This window comes from Lampris incognitus, chromosome 8, assembly GCF_029633865.1.
Source record: "Lampris incognitus isolate fLamInc1 chromosome 8, fLamInc1.hap2, whole genome shotgun sequence".
NCBI lineage: Eukaryota > Metazoa > Chordata > Actinopteri > Lampriformes > Lampridae > Lampris > Lampris incognitus.
In genome coordinates this window covers 21,490,497-21,509,099 of record NC_079218.1, presented here as the reverse complement: position 1 = coordinate 21,509,099, position 18,603 = coordinate 21,490,497, and the positions used below count along the sequence as shown (strand labels likewise).

The 18,603-nt window shown below is 42.7% G+C and overlaps 1 protein-coding gene across 1 annotated transcript in view; it reads right to left on the bottom strand.

Moving 5' to 3' along the window:
- Nucleotides 1–16,530, bottom strand: part of capn5b (calpain 5b) — a 45,015-nt gene extending 28,485 nt beyond the window's left edge. Inside the window, exon 1 of the mRNA XM_056285061.1 lies at nucleotides 16,366–16,530. Within this exon, the coding sequence (XP_056141036.1) occupies nucleotides 16,366–16,530 (165 nt within the window). The remainder of the gene's footprint in view (nucleotides 1–16,365) is intronic.
- Between the last annotated feature and the right edge of the window lie 2,073 nt (nucleotides 16,531–18,603).

The window sequence follows — 18,603 nt, the reverse complement described above, 5'->3', positions numbered from 1 at the left end:
TTCAGGCCGCGATGGAGACATAGGGAAAAGGCTTTTGGTCGCTTGGCTGCAGGTGCCCGGATAGGCCAGAGGGGTCACTGGAGAATGACGAGTCCCCGAACACTACACCGATCTACACCCACTATCCTTTGGGTAAGGGTGGCCTAATGAATACCTTACCCCGTGGACGCTCTGGCCATGACTGGTTACAGCGAGTCTGGGATACGAACCTACCAGCCACATGACAAGCGGATTGCTAGAATGGAGGTTTATTCCGCTCGGCCATCAGAGCGGCCCCATGTATCTATCTATCAATTATATGGACACCTGCATATTACACCCATATCTGGATATTGAAAACCTTATTCCAAAACCATGGGCATTAATATGGAATTAGTCCCCCCCTTTGCTGCTACAACAGTTTCCACTCGTCTGGAGAAGGCTTTCCACCACATTTTGGAACATGGCTGCGGGGATTCGTTCCAGTTCAGCCACAAGAACATTAGTGAGGTTGGACACTGATGTTGGGGGAGAACGCCTGGCTCACGGTCAGTGTTCCAGTTCATCCCCAAGGTGCTGGATTGGGTTGTCAGGGCTCTGTGCAGGCCAATCAAGTTCCTCCACACCAAACTGGACAAACCATGTCTTTATGGGCCTCGCTTTGTGCATAGGGGCATTGTCAAGCTGAAACAGGAACGAGCCTCCCCAAAACTGTTGCCACACAGTGGAAGCACATAGTAGTTCTCTAGAATGTCATTCATTGTGTGCTGTAGCATTAAGAAGTTCCTTCACTGGAACTATGGGGCCTACCCCAAAGCATGAAAAACAGCCCCAGACCATATTATTAATGTCACTTCACTTAATGTGAAGTGTACTGCATTTTAAATGTAGATACGTGCGGAGTAATTACAGTTCGATTGAGTGATTGATGTAAACTTCAAATCAAACTCATTTCATTGACTATGAACTTTATTAAATAATTTAGAGAAAGTTGGAGGGAACTGAATAAATGATATGCATAATTAAAATTCAATTAGTTGATTGGTTTGTTACCACAAATTGCCCTGCCCTCTGTCAAATCAAATTGTACTGCAGCGATATTTGACAAGAGTTCATTAATGCTGTCTACTGTTGTTACCAGCTGGTGGCTATGCTCGAAGGAGACGCTACCTTAAGACTGGAAACCTGCAGGTTCAAATAGGTTGGAAAAAAATGAACGAGAGACGCTCTCACTTTCCTCAAAAACTACAGCGAAGTGAAGGTGCCTTTGAGAAATCCAAAACTTCTCCAGAGGAGCCGTTCGGTGGCCAACAAAAGAAAAGTGTGATAGAAGTGAGCCAAGTGTGAAGCAAGTGTGTACAGTAACAGGTTGGGGCTGGAAATAAAATGCGAGCTCCGACACCTGGTTCAGCAAAACCTGGGGAAAAAAAAAAATCAAAACAACACCAGGTGAAATGCTTCTCGTGTGTTCAAAAATCAGTAAAAGCCTTTCAACCAAAGCAAAGAGATGGGACAATGTTTGCTCTACTTTAGCAGGCCTTCGCTGGTTGTCTATGTGTTTCAAATTTTATTGTACATTTTTTTGATAAACTTTTAAATCTTTGCACTTATTTAGCTTAGCATTTGCGAACCTGTATGTAGCAAATGTTTTGTATTTTCACCTGATAAATGATGAAATCGATAAATGGATTACCAAATGTAAAAAAAAAAATCAATTAAATTAATTTTCTGTCAATTAACTGATTTACTAATTGACTAATAGTTTCAGCACTAATCAGCAGTAATGATTACTCAAGATGAACAGGTCCAAAGTTAGACCTATGCTGTTAGTATGTCACATAGCTATTGGACATGAGTAGAAACAAGCCAATGCTGAAATTTTGGATAACAGAACTGTTCGTTACCAATGCCAGTAGTTAAAAAAGTCAGTTCTTCTTATTTATTTTTTTCTAATTTCTTTTTGGGTCTGGCCCATTATCTTAACTATAGTGAAAGTCAGCCAGTAGTCAAATGAGAGAAGGTGTTGGATTTGGATGGAGTAGGAAAGAAAGAAGCTGGAGCCATCTTACAGATATATCAAAGTCCGTTTTTGTTTTTTTTCCTGAAGCCCATCCAGCTGTGCTCAGCATTGTCTGGGGTGTGACTGGTCTGTCTGTTTACTGCACTGGTGTTTTATGGGACTGGCTGGGGAGCTAGACAGCTCTGGGTTAGATCAATGGCCACCTAAAGCCATTACTCAACAGACAGCAAAAACCACAGCACCACTTAACAGCTCTTTATCTTTACACACTTACAGACCTCAACTAGGAGCTGAAAAGTGTGTGTGTGTGTGTGAGAGAGAGAGAGAGAGAGAGAGAGAGAGAGAGACAGACCGAGAAATTATGCGAGTGTTTGCCCCAGCAACATACAGTACCCACAGCAACATTCTCTCATGATGCATTCTGGCTGTGTGTCCATGTGGAAATGCAAATACAAGGTAAAAATTATAGAATTATCACTCATTCAGATGTGTGTCCATGATGGGTTATCAGAGAAACACATCTACACACACATGACATGACCAAGGTCAGCAGTTTACTGACTCAGCAAAAAACTGATTGCTGAAAAAGCAAACGTCTAATCAGAAGCTAAGGCCAGCCACCGCAGAGCTCCCAGGAGGGTTCACTACCTCTTGCAGAAGTCACTTTCACCTCAATACAAGCCCATGTGCAAGTTCCAGTCTGTTCATTTTGAGCCTTGTGCATGTATGTGTGTGTCTCTGTGTGTGTTCCCGTTAACTATGTGTGATAACATGAGACTGTGCATATGCTGGATTGCTTTTGTGTGGAACTGTACAACCCTGCCAATGTCTTGCCAAGAAAGCATGCAAGGAGTGGAGAGCAGCTCTCTCCTCACGTTTATTTCTGTTTGCATGTCTGTATGTCATTGATCAGGACAACTGAGTCTAAACACTGGCTTAAATTGCTACAGGATCCAATTGGGATACACGCTACGAGATGTGAAAGAGTAACAGAATATCGATCCCTCAACTGGCTGTCCAGACACTGAAGTAATGCGAATATTGTGGCTGTCGCTAGCAAGTTTAATCATTTACCCTGCACCTGAAGACCTGCCAACTAGCTTCAACCTCAACCATCTTATGACAATAACCTTAAATATAACAGAAAACTTTATACAGCCACATTAGCATGCACACCAGAATGTGAATGCATACACCTGTGAATAAAGTGTAACCCATAGTCCAAACGAGGCGCTTTGATAGCTCTTGCTTCAGGAAGGCAGCAAAGCCAGCAGAGGTAAACAAAGAAATGGCCATCATTGTCACACAGGATATAAATAACTTAAATGAATATGTAGAGGAGATGGATAGAGAAAGGGTTGGGAGAGTGGTGGCAGGAAAGACTAAGACAAAGAAAGAAAGGCTATGAGTAACAAAGACAGAGAGACAAGGGGACATTTTATTACAGCCTGCTACAATTCCTAATGGAAGTTTGCCATTAGGAATTCATCACAATTTTACAACATAGCCAAGATGCATTTAAGCAAATACAACAGCAAGCGTTAAATCTACTGTGTGGGGCTCTAGGGGGATCACAGTCCTGACTTTGCCCTAATGCTGCAGTGCTGCCTTGGATCAATAAGAGTCAGATTTAAATGTTAATATAATTTTCATAATCTTTGTCAGAATGAGTCAGATTCCTGTTGTAGTGCATAGACCAAAAAGCGATTTACTTTTAACTGATATCAAGTTGATTAATTTGTGATTACAGACAGCATGGAATACAGAGGTGCAGGTATTTTGCCTTTTGTCTTTTAGGAAGTCTGTGAATGTTCTCATTCATCCAGGTCATGGTTATCCAAAGAAGTTGAATCAAGTGCAACTGGACATATACTACTGGACTTGGATATATACCAAGTCCAGTTGCACTTGATTCGGTCTTTTAGGAAAGTCCACGGAAATTATTTACAAATTTGGATGGTTATAGTTCTGTTTTTAAACTAATCCCTCACAAAGCTTGCTCTATATCATGTCTGTGGCCAGCTGTAGATATGAGTAAGATTTCTGAAATCAACTTTAGTGTTTAGTGAAGTGTTAACTGAAGCTTTACAGCAAGCCTACAGTTTGATATTCATAGCATGGAACACCACCACTAAAAAAGTATATCTATAGTCCCACTTCTTAAAATTTGGCCTCGCTAAAACAACACATAACAGAGAAAGTAGAGGCCCTGCCAGACACTGACAGATTGTAACATGCATTTTCTAAATCTTGAATACATCATATTGCATCCATTTTCACGTGAAAAACTAGGATAAAGATATGACACTTCAATTGCTTGACATTTCTTATGCAAGTCGTTTTTGTCTTACATAAATGGAAAAGCAGACTTCTGACATAGGAGGGCCTTAAATATGATATAAAGCTGGACATTATATTGCATACCTCTGCACTTTTGTTCTTTAATAAAACACTTTCTGTACTTCTTTTGGCCATTATATAAAAAGCCAATTCTCTTGCCAACATACCAGAATACAACACTGGAGCGGTTTTTAAATTATCTAAAGTAATTGTTATGGTACTTCCTGACACGTTTTTTTCTCAAAATATGGAAGCACACGCACCTGTGGTGAACTGGCCACAGAGCACACCGGGACAAATCCCGGGGGGCCCGTGGACCGTCAAAACAACCCATGACAGGCCTGTCATCCGGGGTGCGTGTTCACAACCAATCACAACTAAGTTAGCTAACGTCCGTCAACGTTCTGGACGCAAACGTGGTGCGCAACAGTGAGATGGCCAACGAAAGCCATGGTCAAGAACAAGTCAAAAAGTAAAGGAGGGGCCGAAAAAATTAAGAGGAAAAAAAGAAGCAGGCATTAGGGGCACAGCCTTCCAAATGTAAACAAGCATGAAACCTTCCTTTCCCACGGCGTACCTGTGGTGTGTGCGTGTAGGTGGAGCAAGGCGGTGTTCAGCGAGAAAGGCGGGGTGGGTGGGGGGGGGGACCAGCAAGTACCGATCATGTTCCAGGGATTAGTCGTATCCTAAAAGTGTCATGAGTAAAACTAGGCTAACTATATGTCCTCACCTCTGTAACGTCATTGGTTATCCTCCGTGTGTCCGTACATCACTGCGAGCTAGCTATGGCATGTCCTCACCCCTGTAATGTTATTTGTCGTCCTCCGTGTGTCCATACCTCAGCTGAGAGCGCGTCCTACTAAACGTCCCTCTCAGGTCTGCGATGCTTAGCCAGCGCCGGCGCGCCGTGGGGAAAAAAAATCGACATACTGTTTGCGCATTAGCGTCATCTAGTGGCCAGCAATGGTATTTAAGAGGAGCGGACTGAAGTGGTAAGATAGAAAGAAAGCCACTTTATTTTTGTCTTTGTACAGTTGTTTGGTTACAATGAAATTTGTTCTCTGCATTTAAGCCATCCTATAGAACAGTGGGCAGCAGCAGCGCCCGGGGACCAACTCCTGTCATTCTTTCCATTGCCTTGCTCAGGGGCACGGACAGGAGCATTTACCCTAACATGCATGTCTTTCTGATGGTGGCAGGAAACCGAAGCACCCAGAGGAAACTCACGTAGACACAGGGAGAACATGCACAGCCCACACAGAAAGGACCTGGGACGGCCTGAGGTTCGAACCCAGGCAACAGTGCCAACCACTGGACCACCGTGGAGATGGACATTAAACTGTGTCTGCTGAAATATGTCCTGGAACAGACACAGGTTACTTTCCATTCCAAATGCCTTTGAATACGTTCAGAATCACCTGTCAACAATAAAATATTATATCATTACCAGCAAGAACTACGGTGCTAAATCTAGTGGGATATGTCCTGTAATTATAACCCCCAACTGCAACTGACTGTCATATATACTATATACTGTCCATATGTGACCCCCCCCCGGGGGGGTTGATCCCAGTGGATAAGTCTGGGGCTGAATTTCTTTCCCAGAACACTCCTGATGCCCGCGTGTTCGTGTCACACTCTCTCTGTCTCGCTCTCTCTCTCACACACACACACACACACACGCACACGCACACGCACACAGACACACACACACATACATCCTCACAAATGTATCCTTGTGGGGGCCCCTCACTGACTATCATTCATTGACATCCCTTCCTTAACCCTTAACCCTAACCTTAACCTAACCCTAATTCTAACCTTAACCCTGAAACCAAGTCTTAACCCTAAAATAGACCATTTTCTTTGTGGGCCCCAATAAAATGGCCCCACAAGGTAGGTGGTTACTGGTTTTTCTCTCCTAAAGGGGCTATTTGGGCCCCAATGGGTAAGAAAAATTAGTACACACACACACACACATACACACACACACTTAAAAATGCTCAACAGAGTCTAAACTGTGAGTTGCATCTGTGGCCATTACCTGATAAACATGAAATAATGCTTTCGCCGTTTATTCTGCTTGACATCTTCTTAATGTTTTTTGCCTCTCTGCTAAAGATATACAGCTTGACTGAACGGCATCCGTAGAGTAACATTACGGGCTGACAATGCCATGGAGACCAAAACATACAATCTTGCATGACCCAGTTTCCATGGCAATAAACGCGAGCTGACGTTACGATGCCACCCATGCGGAGGAAGAGCATTCCAAACAGAGCTGCTGCTGGCTGAGTAAATGGATGTCAGAGGTGAGAATGTGCATATGCATATAAATGCTATGTATCTCGTGGAGACAGCTGAATGGGTAGACCACTTGGATGAAGAGCGCAAGAGACAAGCAGCAAAGGAAAATCGTCCTGGACAGCCCATTATACCATCTCAACCTGGGCTTGGGTTTCACTCTCTTGCACGTCTACAAATAAAAAAGGTTAACTGCAAAATAATACCTTAGTCCCCCCAAAATATGAGGCCTACTTCCCAAATATGATTAGTGATGTTTGATTAGAACAAAATATCAAAATGTAAATGTTACTAATGTTGTAAAGTAAAAAAGAGCTTTGCTTACCTACTATAACAATAGATATTAAAATAAAAACACTACACATCATAAGTCTTTTGCCAAAAATTAAAAAATTAAGGTAACTTAATAGTGCTTAGTAATTAGTAGTCAGATAGATAGATAGATAGATAGATAGATAGATAGATAGATAGATAGATAGATAGACAGATAGACAGATAGATAGATAGGGTTAGTACTCCTGTCTGTGCCCCTGACCGAGGCATGGAAAGACCAGCTGGAGTTGGTCCCTGGGCGCTGCACGGCGGCTGCCCATTGCTCCTAGCTACACAACTAGGATGGGTTAAATGCAGAGCGTAATTTCCCCAAGGGGATTAACAGAGTATATCAACCTCAAAATCAAATACTGTGAGGCTTATCAAAGTCAGTAGGGGATGTTAAAGATGCAAAACAGAGTCTTGGCCACTAGTAGAGCAAAGTGAGCGCCTGCACCGTAACAACACTCTAATCGTGTGATTTTTTTTAAGCATGCCCATGAGTACCTACATGCACGCCACCATTACAAAGTTTTTTTGTTGTTTTTGTTTTGTTGTTTTTTGTTTGTTTTACAAAAGTGTTATTTCGTTTCAGAAAAATTACATGCTCTATTGATAACCTAAATTTAGCCAAGAAGACAGCACACATTAGTCGACGTAACGCTACCAAGAATCCAACGCTACCAGCCTGAGATTCGAGTATCGAATCCCCATTCGGTTACAAATAGTTACGATCGCAATCTGACTACAATGTATTAGTATTAATAATTTAGTTTTATAAATATGTATGGCAGCAACTAACTTAGAAATGAGAAGTAGGCCTATGTAAAATCCAGAGCCAAACCAAACCTTACATATGTGGTGATGAAGAAGACAAAGAATGACAAATATGAGGTTTATTGTTAGTTATCAACATAGTTTGAGAGTTCAAATAATCCTGTTTTGTGTCGATATTATAAGCTGTACATTTTTGAGTGAAGTGGTTGTTATACCTTAACTAAATAATAATAAGTCGAAGAAATCAAAGCACAGAAACATTTGCACCCATTTTACATTTTTACTGTAATAACAATAACAATAATAATAACTAAGTGTAACATAAAAATAAATGTATAAATAAAAGTGCAATAAAACAAAATAAAAATAAATGTACAAACCCTAAACACAACTCCAACCAGCATCTCCACACGCATGCACAAACAAACACACACACATGCACATTAGGGTTGTCAATCCCTGGCTCAGCAGAATGGTCAGAATGCAGAGTTGGTCCCTTCTGCATAGCTGCAGGAAGCTTCTCAGGTCCCGCCATGGGTGCATCTGGAGCAGGGATACCCTGCTTTACAACCTCTTGTTCCTGTGACTTGCAACACCTGCTGAACCTGGGAAAACATAAAATAACCAATATCAATAACCATCTACTTAAGCAATAATACACAAGACAGTGTGATCAGTTACTATTTGATCACGGCTATGATGCAGCAGCATGACACAGGTGTGATCAAATAGCAATTGATCATGCCCTCACAAACATTGCTTTTGTAAAATGGCTACTTCATTTAGATTTAAATTCCATTTGCTGAGCCAGTCATCATGTTATGAAAACTGATTATGGCTGGAACGCAAAACTGACCAATGGAAACAATGCATAAAACATGCTCTGTATAAAATATGCAAAGTATGTATACGAAACATGCCAATTTACTCACCATTGTGTGACTGTTGCAGCATTCACTTCCGGGAGCTGGATGGTGGTCTCACTCATCAACTTAGCATTGGTGATGATGCACTCTCAGCTGTGCTTATAAGTGCGTGTTACCCTTGTGAAGCGGGACACCCTCACTCCATCACAGCGCACAGTGCTTGGGTGGAGCGCACAGAGCCTTGTGAAGACAGCCTCCACCACTCTTGCAGTCAGGCCACTGGGCAGGACTGTGAGCCCCAAAGAAACACCTGCAAATAACAACAGCATACATATGCCTCATATAAGACTGTTTTCAATGTGTGATCCTCATTCTCCGTGTTATTTTTATTGTTTTATTTTCCTTTCTTGTTTGTTCTGTTTTGTTTTTTAATCAGAAATCAGAAATACTTTTGTCTTGTCCAGGACGTTAATTTTTAATATCTGTGCATAGCTATGTTGTCTTCTCTTGTTTCGTTTTGTTTTGTTTTTTTTAAAGAATGCTTTTTTTTGATATTGTTTAAATTGCTATTGTATGCGCCTTATGTAATGTATGCTTTGTGTCCCAGGAAGATAAGCTGGTCATCAAGATATCAGCTAATGAGGATCCTTTAATAAACTGAACTAAACTAATCAAAGTGGAGATGATTTTTCAGCCAGTTTCAGTTATTTTAACATTTTTTTATACAGTCAAGCCTCTGTGTTTGCTTAATTTAACATACCTTTTGGTGCTCTCCACACCTGGTCCCACAATCTTCTTAGTGGCCCTAAATCATCCCTATTTTAGGGTGGTTTGGTGACATGGTGGGTAAACGGTCTTCTTCTTGTCATACTCCCCCAATACCTGCCACAGGGTGATGATCTGGGCGCACTCTTCTCCAGTCAAGGCAAGACGGTGGTCTCTCAGGCCAACCAGAAACTCAGCCAAGTCCTGCACGGCTCCATAATCCTTGATATTGTCAGGTCCAACAGAATCCTAAAATGAAAGATAATTTTAGAACTTTTGACAACAGCAATGAATTCTATTAATCCGATGAGAGCACAGCCAACATAACCCAAATTTTGTTTACAAACATGGAACTGTACATTTAAAAAGGAAATGGATCCTTACATCATGTGAAGTGGACTCTTCAGTCAGATGATGGAAGATCAGTTTCCGCTGATAATTTGTCCACTGGAACTACATGAAAAAAAATGTAAATATTTAGTTTAAATTTGTATTTATGTCTTTATGAAAAATGTCACACTAACTATAAATGTATATTTTTCAAACACAAACAAATACCCAAACTCTGTGAATATTTTAGTAAAACTCACAGCTATGTGCTCCAGGAGAAAGCGCTGGCTTTGATTGAGTAGGCTGGGAGCTGGTTGCAGGAGAGGTTACTGATGATGGAGGGACCACAGACGGTGCTGGTTGCTGGAGGAGTTGGAAATGATGAGATCAGAGACACAGCAGACACCAATAGCTGTGAGAAGGCAGCAGGTGTTTGTTCTGTGCTGAAGGTGGGGATAGCGATGTCCTGAAACTCCTCAGGTTCAACATAACCTTCATCCACCTCTATATCAACATCAGTGGCCTCCGACTCTTCAATGGCCAACTTGTAGTCCTGCAGAACTTTACCAGTTTGCTGCTAAAGGTATTCCACTCCAATAAGCTCACCTTTAAAATATAAAAACCCTGACAAACAATTAGACAATATACCAGGACATTATATAATAACTCAGTTGTAAAATGGTATTTATACATTTGAATGAAACTGTCACACAAAAAAAACAAACAACAAATATAATAGTTATCTACCAGTGTACTTTCTAGGCCCGGTGTAAGGGACGATCTTCTCATCCAAAACCTCCTCTGACAGAGTACTGACAGCATGAGAGAAGATGACTGTAGGAATGTGGCTGCTGCTGCTGCTCATCAGTTGTTGCTGCCACAGCCCGGTCCTCATTCCACCAGATATGCTTGGAGGAAGGTGTCACTTGCCAGTGTACCTGTAAAGTAAATGCAGAAAGTTAAAAAAAATAATATTAACAGTCCATAAAACATGTCCTATAAATACACGAACAGCTGTTCTTACAATTAATTCATCAACTGATTTATAATCAAATCTAATCATATTTTAATATTTTAATTAAGTCACTTAGTAACTATTGGAATGAGAAAAAGGATTCACATATTTACCTGGGATGAATCGGTTCAGGTGCAGGTGAAATGACTCAAACGACGCGGACCCTCTGGCACAGCAGTAGGTTGGCAGACAGTGTCCTCTCTTCACTATGGTTCCCGTCTGTGTGTAGAGCTGCACACCTGGAGGATCCTGGATACAGGCTACATGCTTCCTCTGGGACTTCCAGATCTCATTCATCTGGGCCGAGTTGATTAGTGGAACTCCCAGAGTGTCACAACCAGCATCTCCATCAAAGGCCTGGATATGGCTCTCATCAGAGCTTGGGTCTCCTTGGTCCCGTGTGTGGTTCTCCTGCAATGTAGGGCTAGCTGGCTTCAGCTGATACAGCACAGCACATCAGCCTCGGATGGTTGCATCATCCAGTCGGCATCTAGCTCTGAGCGCTTCACCTCCTTCAGGGCCATCACGTTGTCCTGGTCCCACATGAAAATACAGTGGCTGAGGCGACTCATGAAGGTGCCATACAACTGGTGCAAGTCAGTGGTGCAACTCAAAGAAGGTTGAATCAGTTCATCTGGATATGTTTATTGACAGATATGTTTCATCACTCAACTAAGTGACATCTTCAGTCTAAAGTGAGTAACAGTTTCCCCACCCTTATAAACAATACAGCTGCATAACGACCGAAACCAACGATCAGTTTCACATGCAAATATGGGTGTGACCTTTAACTAGAGTTTCAAAGGCCATGTGCACTATTAACAGAGGATTAGGGATTGTTGCAATCACAGCATTGTAAACTGGTGACATGTATAATGACCGAAACCAACAACCGGTTTCATGATCAAATATAGGTGTGCCCATTAACTAGAGTTTCGATGGCCATGTGTACTGTTCGCAGCTGATTGGGGAATAGTTGCAATCACAGCATTGTAAAATGGTGACAGATGTACTCTTAGCCCCCCCCCCCCCCTCAGTTCAGGGATGGTGATTCCCTCTTAACATAGATGGCCTCTTTGACTCCAAGCTCAAACCATCATTCGAATAAAAACTACTACTACTTTTGGCTGTTCCCATTAGGGGTCACCACAGTGGATCATCCATTTCCATCTCTTCCTGTCCTCTGCATCTTTCTCTGTCACACCAGCCACCTGCATGTCCTCTCTCACCACATCCATAAACCTCCTCTTTGGCCTTGCTCTTTTCCTCTCCCCTGGCAGCTCCATATTCAGCATCCTTCTCCCAATATACCCAGCATCTCTCCTCCACTCAAGTTCAAGCCATCTCAATCTTGCCTCTCTTGCTTTATCTCCAACCCATCCAATCTGAGCCGTCCCTCTAATATACTTGTTACTAATCCTGTCCTTCTTCATCACTCCCAATGAAAATCTTAGCATATTCAACTCTGCCACCTCCAGCTCCGCCTCCTGACTTTTCATCAGTGCCGCTGTCTCCAAACCATATAACATAGTTGATCTCACAACTATCTTGTAAACCTTCTCTTTAACTCTTGCTGGTACTCTTCTGTTGCAAATCACTCCTGACGCTCTTCTCCACCCACTCCACCCTGCTTGCACTCTCTTCTTCAACTCTTCTCTGCAATCACCGTTACTGTGGACAGTTGACCCCAAGTATTTAAACTCATATGCCTTCATCACTTCTACTCCTTGCATCCTCACCATTCCACTGTCCTCCCTCTCATTCACACATAGGTATTCAGTCTTGCTCCTACTGACTTTCATTCCTCTTCTCTCCAGTGCATACCTCCACCTCTCCAGGCTCTCAACCTGCAACCTACTCTCGCTATAGCTCACAATGTCATCCACAAACATCATAGTCCACAGAGACTCCTGCCTGATTTCATCTGTCAACGTGTCCATCGCAATTGCAAACAATAAAGGGCTCAGAGCTGATCCTTGATGTAATCCCACCTCCAACTTGAACCCATCTGTCATTCCAACCGCACACCTCATCACTGTCACACTTCCCTCATACATATCCTCCACCACTCCTACATACTTCTCTGCAGCTCCCGACTTCCTCATACAATACCACACCTCCTCTCTCACCACCCTGTCATATGCTGTCTCTAAATCCACAAAGACACAATGTACTCCTTGTCTTCTCTATACTTCTCAATCAACATTCTCAAAGCAAACATCATATCTGTAGTGTTCTTTCGTGGTATGAAACCATACTGCTGCTCGCTAATCATCACCTCACCTCTTAATCTAGCTTCTATTACTCTTTCCCATATCTTCATGCTGTGGCTGATCAACTTTACACCTCTGTAGTTGCTACAGGTCTGCACATCACCCTTGTTCTTGAAAATCCTTACCAGTATGATTCTTCTCCACTCCTCAGGCATCCTCTCACTTTCCAAGATTGTGTTAAACAATCTAGTTGAAAACTCCACTGCCATCTCTCCTAAACATCACTGTGCCTCCACAGGCATGTCATCAGGACCAACTGCATTTCCACTCTTCATCCTCTTCATAGCTGCCCTCACTTCCTCCTTGCTAATCCACTGTACTTCCTCATTCACTATCCCCACATCATCCAACTTTCTCTCTCTCTCATTTTCTTCATTCATCAGCCCCTCAAAGTATTCCTTCCACCTTCTCAACACACTCTCCTCTTGTCAGCACATTTTCATCTCTATACTTGATTGCACTAACCTGCTGCACATTCTTCCCAGCTCGGTCCCACTCTCTAGCCAATCGGTACAAGTCCTTTTCTCCTTCCTTAGTGTCTAACCTGTCATACAACTCACCATACGCCTTTTCCTTTGCCACCTCTCTCTTTGCTTTATGCTGCATCTCCTTGTACTCCTGTCTACTTTCTTCATCTCTCGGACTATCCCACTTCTTCTTCGCCAACATCTTCCTCTGTATATTTTGCTGCACTTCCTCATTCCACCACCAAGTCTCATTGTCTTCCTTCCTCTGTCCTGATGACACACCAAGTACCTTCCTAGCTGTCTCCCTCACTATTTCTGAAGTGGTTGCCCCGCCATCTGGCAACTCTTCACTACCACCCAGTGCCTGTCTTAACTCCGCCCTGAACTCCACACAACAGTCTTCCTTCTTCAACTTCCACCATTTGATCCTTGGCTCTGCCTTCACTCTCTCCCTCTTCAAGTCTCCCTACAGACCACAATCCAATGCTGCCTAGCTACATTCTCCCCTGTCACCACTGTGCAGTCTCCAATGCCTTTCAGATCGCACCTTCTACAAAAATATAGTCCACCTGTGTGCACTTTCCTCCACTCTTGTACGTCACCCTGTGTTCCTCCCTCTTCTTGAGATATGTATTTACCACAGCCATTTCCATCCTTTTCACTAAATTTACCACCATCTGTCCTTCCACATTTCTCTCCTTGACACCATACCTACCCATCACCTCCTCATCACCTCTGTTCCCTTCACCAACATGCCCACTGAAGTCCGCTCCAATCACCACTCTCTCCCCCTTGGGTACACTCTCCACCACTCCATCCAACTCACTCCAGAATTCTTCTGTCTCCTCCATCTCACATCCAACTTGCGGGGCATATGCACTGATAACATCATCAATACACCTTCATTTCCAGCTCAATAGTCATCACTGTGTCTGACACTCTCTTCACCTCCAACACACTCTTGACATACTCTTCCTTCAGAATTACCCCTTCCCCATTTCTCCTCCCATTCACACCATGGTAGAGGAGTTTGAACCCTCCTCTGATGCTCCTGGCCTTACTCCCCTTCTACCTGGTCTCTTGCACACACAGTATGCCTACTTTTCTTCTTTCCATCATATCAGCCAGCTCTCTCCCTTTACCAGTCATAGTGCCAACATTCAAAGTTCTGACTCTCACCTCCACACTCCTACCCTTCCTCCTCTCTTGCTGCCTCTGGACATGCCTTCCCCCTCTCCTTCTCTTTCGCCCAACAGTAGCATAGTTTCCACCGGCACCCTGCTGGCCAACAGTACAGTGGTTGTTGGCAACCCAGATCTCGACTGATCCGGTATGGAAATCTGATTTATGATCTGCATATTTGATTTGGCAAAGATTTTATGCTGGATGCGCCTCCTGATGCAACTCTCCCCATTTATCTGGGCTGGGTTCTTCTTCTCCAAGCCACGGATGTGGCTAAACAGCAGAGCCTTTTAATGTAAACACTGGAGTCTTCTAAATGATACAATTCAAGATTTTTCCAACATCTTTGAATGTTTGCCAACATAGTCAGTGGGCTCTAACAGCATTCTCTATGCCTGCATGAGTGAAATTATGAATGTAAACAACATGGCAAACCCTACGGTTCAGCTTGAAGGCTCAATATGCATTCTAATAAACAAAGAGACAGTGCATAATTGTAGTATAGCTTGTTTGCATGGTGATTCATTTGAATGAGACGTTTTCTTACACTTGTTAACAGTCGAAATGTACCTTTAAGACATACTTGCCTAGATACAAGAGAAGCAACGTCATCAGACAGTGCCTTGTATTCTTTGAGTTAGTTGAGTGGCACGCATGCTGTGAATGGACGCATGTTATTTAGCTCCTGTTTTTCTTTTTGCCTCTCTCAACTCAAGAGTAACGTTTTGGTTGTGTGGCCTCTATCGTCCCATGTATGTTACAATTGTAGCCATAAACAAACTTGTTAAGGTTAACGTGAGTAATAGCCATAAACGACAAGTGCTGTGAAAATCCCAGTATCCGTGTGGTTGTGAGTTTTTGACTCGTCTTCCTCTTGAACCAAGAAACACGGACCAAGCTGTTACACACTTAATGTCAATGTTTTTGATACAATAACTGGCAATTTATGGTATGATCGCTAAACTTACTAAGTAAGTTCAAATGTATTTTAAAGCTGTGAGAATTACATTTTCATTGCCGATTGTTCTCTGGCGCGCCGGATTTCTCCCGTGCGTCAATCACAGCATGGGTCCTGCGAGAGGTCGGCAGCATCTTTATGACAACACAAGCACAGGAACCAGTTTGTGGCTTTCATATTTTGTTGCTCATTTGTTTTTGAATATCTGGCTTTGCATTTTATTTTTTCTATTCATTAGTTGTTGTTTTGATTTTGGGTTTGGTTTTTGGTTTTTTGTTACCAAACGGACAGGCTTTTTTGGAGGACAGTTTTTTTGTTTGTTTTTATAATTTACCTTTAAAAATTAATTAACATAATAATAATAATGATAATCAACCTTTATATGCTTGCCCTGTGATGGCCTGGCAGCCTGTCCAGGGTGTCTCCCCGCCTGCCGCCCAATGACTGCTGGGATAGGCTCCAGCATCCCCGCGGTTTGGCTAATGGATGGATGGATGGATGAATGAACATAACACTTGTAAAGAATGGAATGAAAAAAACCCTTCTTGAATTCTTATGCAGTTATGAAAAAATGTGATGTAAAGTCATTTCATGAGGGTTCGTTTATTGCGAATAAAATATGACCTTATTTCTAGCTTTATCATTGCCCTTGAAAAAAAAACAGTCTGCAATTAACACAAAGTAACTACTTTAGTAGCACTTGCTAAAAGAGGAGCATCAGTATCTTACGGTGTAAGAGGAGATGTGTTACTAGAGGTCCTGGTAAAAGTCATTTACCCTCGGTCTCTTCCAGACCACACGTCCAATCCTGTTGCCCAAGTAAAAGAGGGAGTCATCTGTGGCAGGGAAGCGGGGGTCCTCAAACAGCAGGCCACTCTGCAAGCACTGCCTCTTTAGGGTGGAGTACTGCTGCCCCTCGAAGGCCTTCACCGAAGTAAACATGCTGCACCCTGAAACCGCACAGCAAACAGGATAGGAAGGCTGTAGTCACACCAACTGGGAAAAACATAAGCTGTATACACACACAACACCGTGCACATAACTACAAATGCATACATACATACTACATCTGTCCATCAGTCCTGTCTGTAAGCCATTACTGTCAGTTCACTCTGTAAAACTATAGTGTGCTTTTTTTGTTGTTGTTAGAAACGTTTTATTTTCAAGAACACTCAAATTGAGTATTTTAAAGCATTTTCTTTCATCTTCCATACATACCCAGCTGACTGACAGCAGAGTCTAGCAGTCATGGAAATGTTAACAGAGAACATTATCTGTGGAAACTATCCTGCCTTGAGCACAACCTGAAGTCACAGTACCAAAATGATACACCTGTCAGTAAACTGATATCCAAGGGGGCAATTCATTGTCATTGCTACGTGTTGAACACGGGTTGTACAAACTGATCGGCACTAGCCTACGTTACACGAGTTTTTCATTTTGAAATTGAAGTTGTTCAGTGTTTTTCTTAACCTCTTTCATTTTCAAATCTCCGTAGCCTTGCTAAACACATTTTAATTTTAGAGTCCTAGTATCAATCTTTGTTTCTGTTTCTTTTTACTGTCCTCACAGCTCCCTGACCCAATGAAACAGTCCAGTGCCATGAAGCTACGACCATGCAGCTTAAGAACAGGACAGTTTTTTTTTTGCAAAAGGCTATGTTGGCTTTGTGCCAAACATATATTGTGACATTTAATTAAGACCAAAAATGTGTACCTTGCATTCAGTAAGCCACGCGATTTTGTGAGTGAATTCATTTTCTTGCATAATTAGATCATGACTGGATGTGTGTTCAGTGAGAAGTGGCTCCCTTCTTACCGACTACCCCAGAGCCCAAAATTGTGGTAAAAACATAAGCCTTTAAGAACGTATTGCAGTTTTTATGGCTGTACTGCAGTCTGACACAATGGCTGCAGTGGTGCAGGAGCAGTATTAGGCTATATGGTGAAGAAGGAAGAGCTGAGCTCCTGATTTATCAGTCAATCTTCATTCCAACCCTCACCTATAGGAACAAGTCCTGGGTAATTACAAAAAGAACAAGTTTATGCATACAAGGATGGAAATTTGGGTTTTTCCAAAGTGCTGCAGGGCTCCCTCTACGTACATGATAAGGTAAGGAGCTCAGTAGCAGTGCCAGAGGACTTAAAAATATAGCTGATTTTCCTATGAATTTAAATGCAACCAGAATCAGAACCAGAATCATGTTTACTGGCCATTTAGGTTTGCACTACATGGATTTGACTCCGGTTTCGTGGGTCTCTCAGTGTACTTAACATAGAATAACAACACTACAACACAACACAACAATCTTCAGATATATACACAAGAATTGACTATATACAGGCAAAATAAGAGGTGATAAAGTGCAATGGTGCAAGGGCGTCCGGGTAGCATAGCGGTCTATTATGTTGCCTACCAACAGGGGGATCACCAGTTCAAATCCCTGTGTGGAGACGCCCAGCTTGGTCGGACATCCCTACAGAGACAACTGGCCATGTCTGCGGGTGGGAAGCCAGATGTGGGTATGTGTCCTGGTCATTGCACTAGCACCTCCTCTGGTCGGTCAGAGCACCTGTTCAGGTGGTGGGGGGGAATAGCATGATCCTCCCATGCACTACGTCTCCCTGGCAAAATTCCTCTTTGTTGGGTGAAAAGAAGGGGCTGGGACTCCACATGTATCAGAGGAGGCATGTGGTAGTCTGCAGCCCTCCCCGGATCAGCGGAGGGGGTGCAGCAGCGACTGGGACAGCTCAGAAGAGTGGGGCAATTGGTCAAGTACAATTAGGGAGAAAATGGGGAGGGGGGGGGTGCAATGGTGCAGGAAATATAAAGAATCACAAAGAGAATATAAACTTCAAAATATAGCTGCTTTTCCTGTGAATTTAACAGCAACTGGTTCAGGCATCATGTGAAGATGCATGCTCGGTGCCTCCTGTTGGAAGTAAAGCAGACACGGGGAACTGGGAGGAAAGCCTGTGGTAGGTCCAGGACACGCTGGGGGATTATATCATCTAG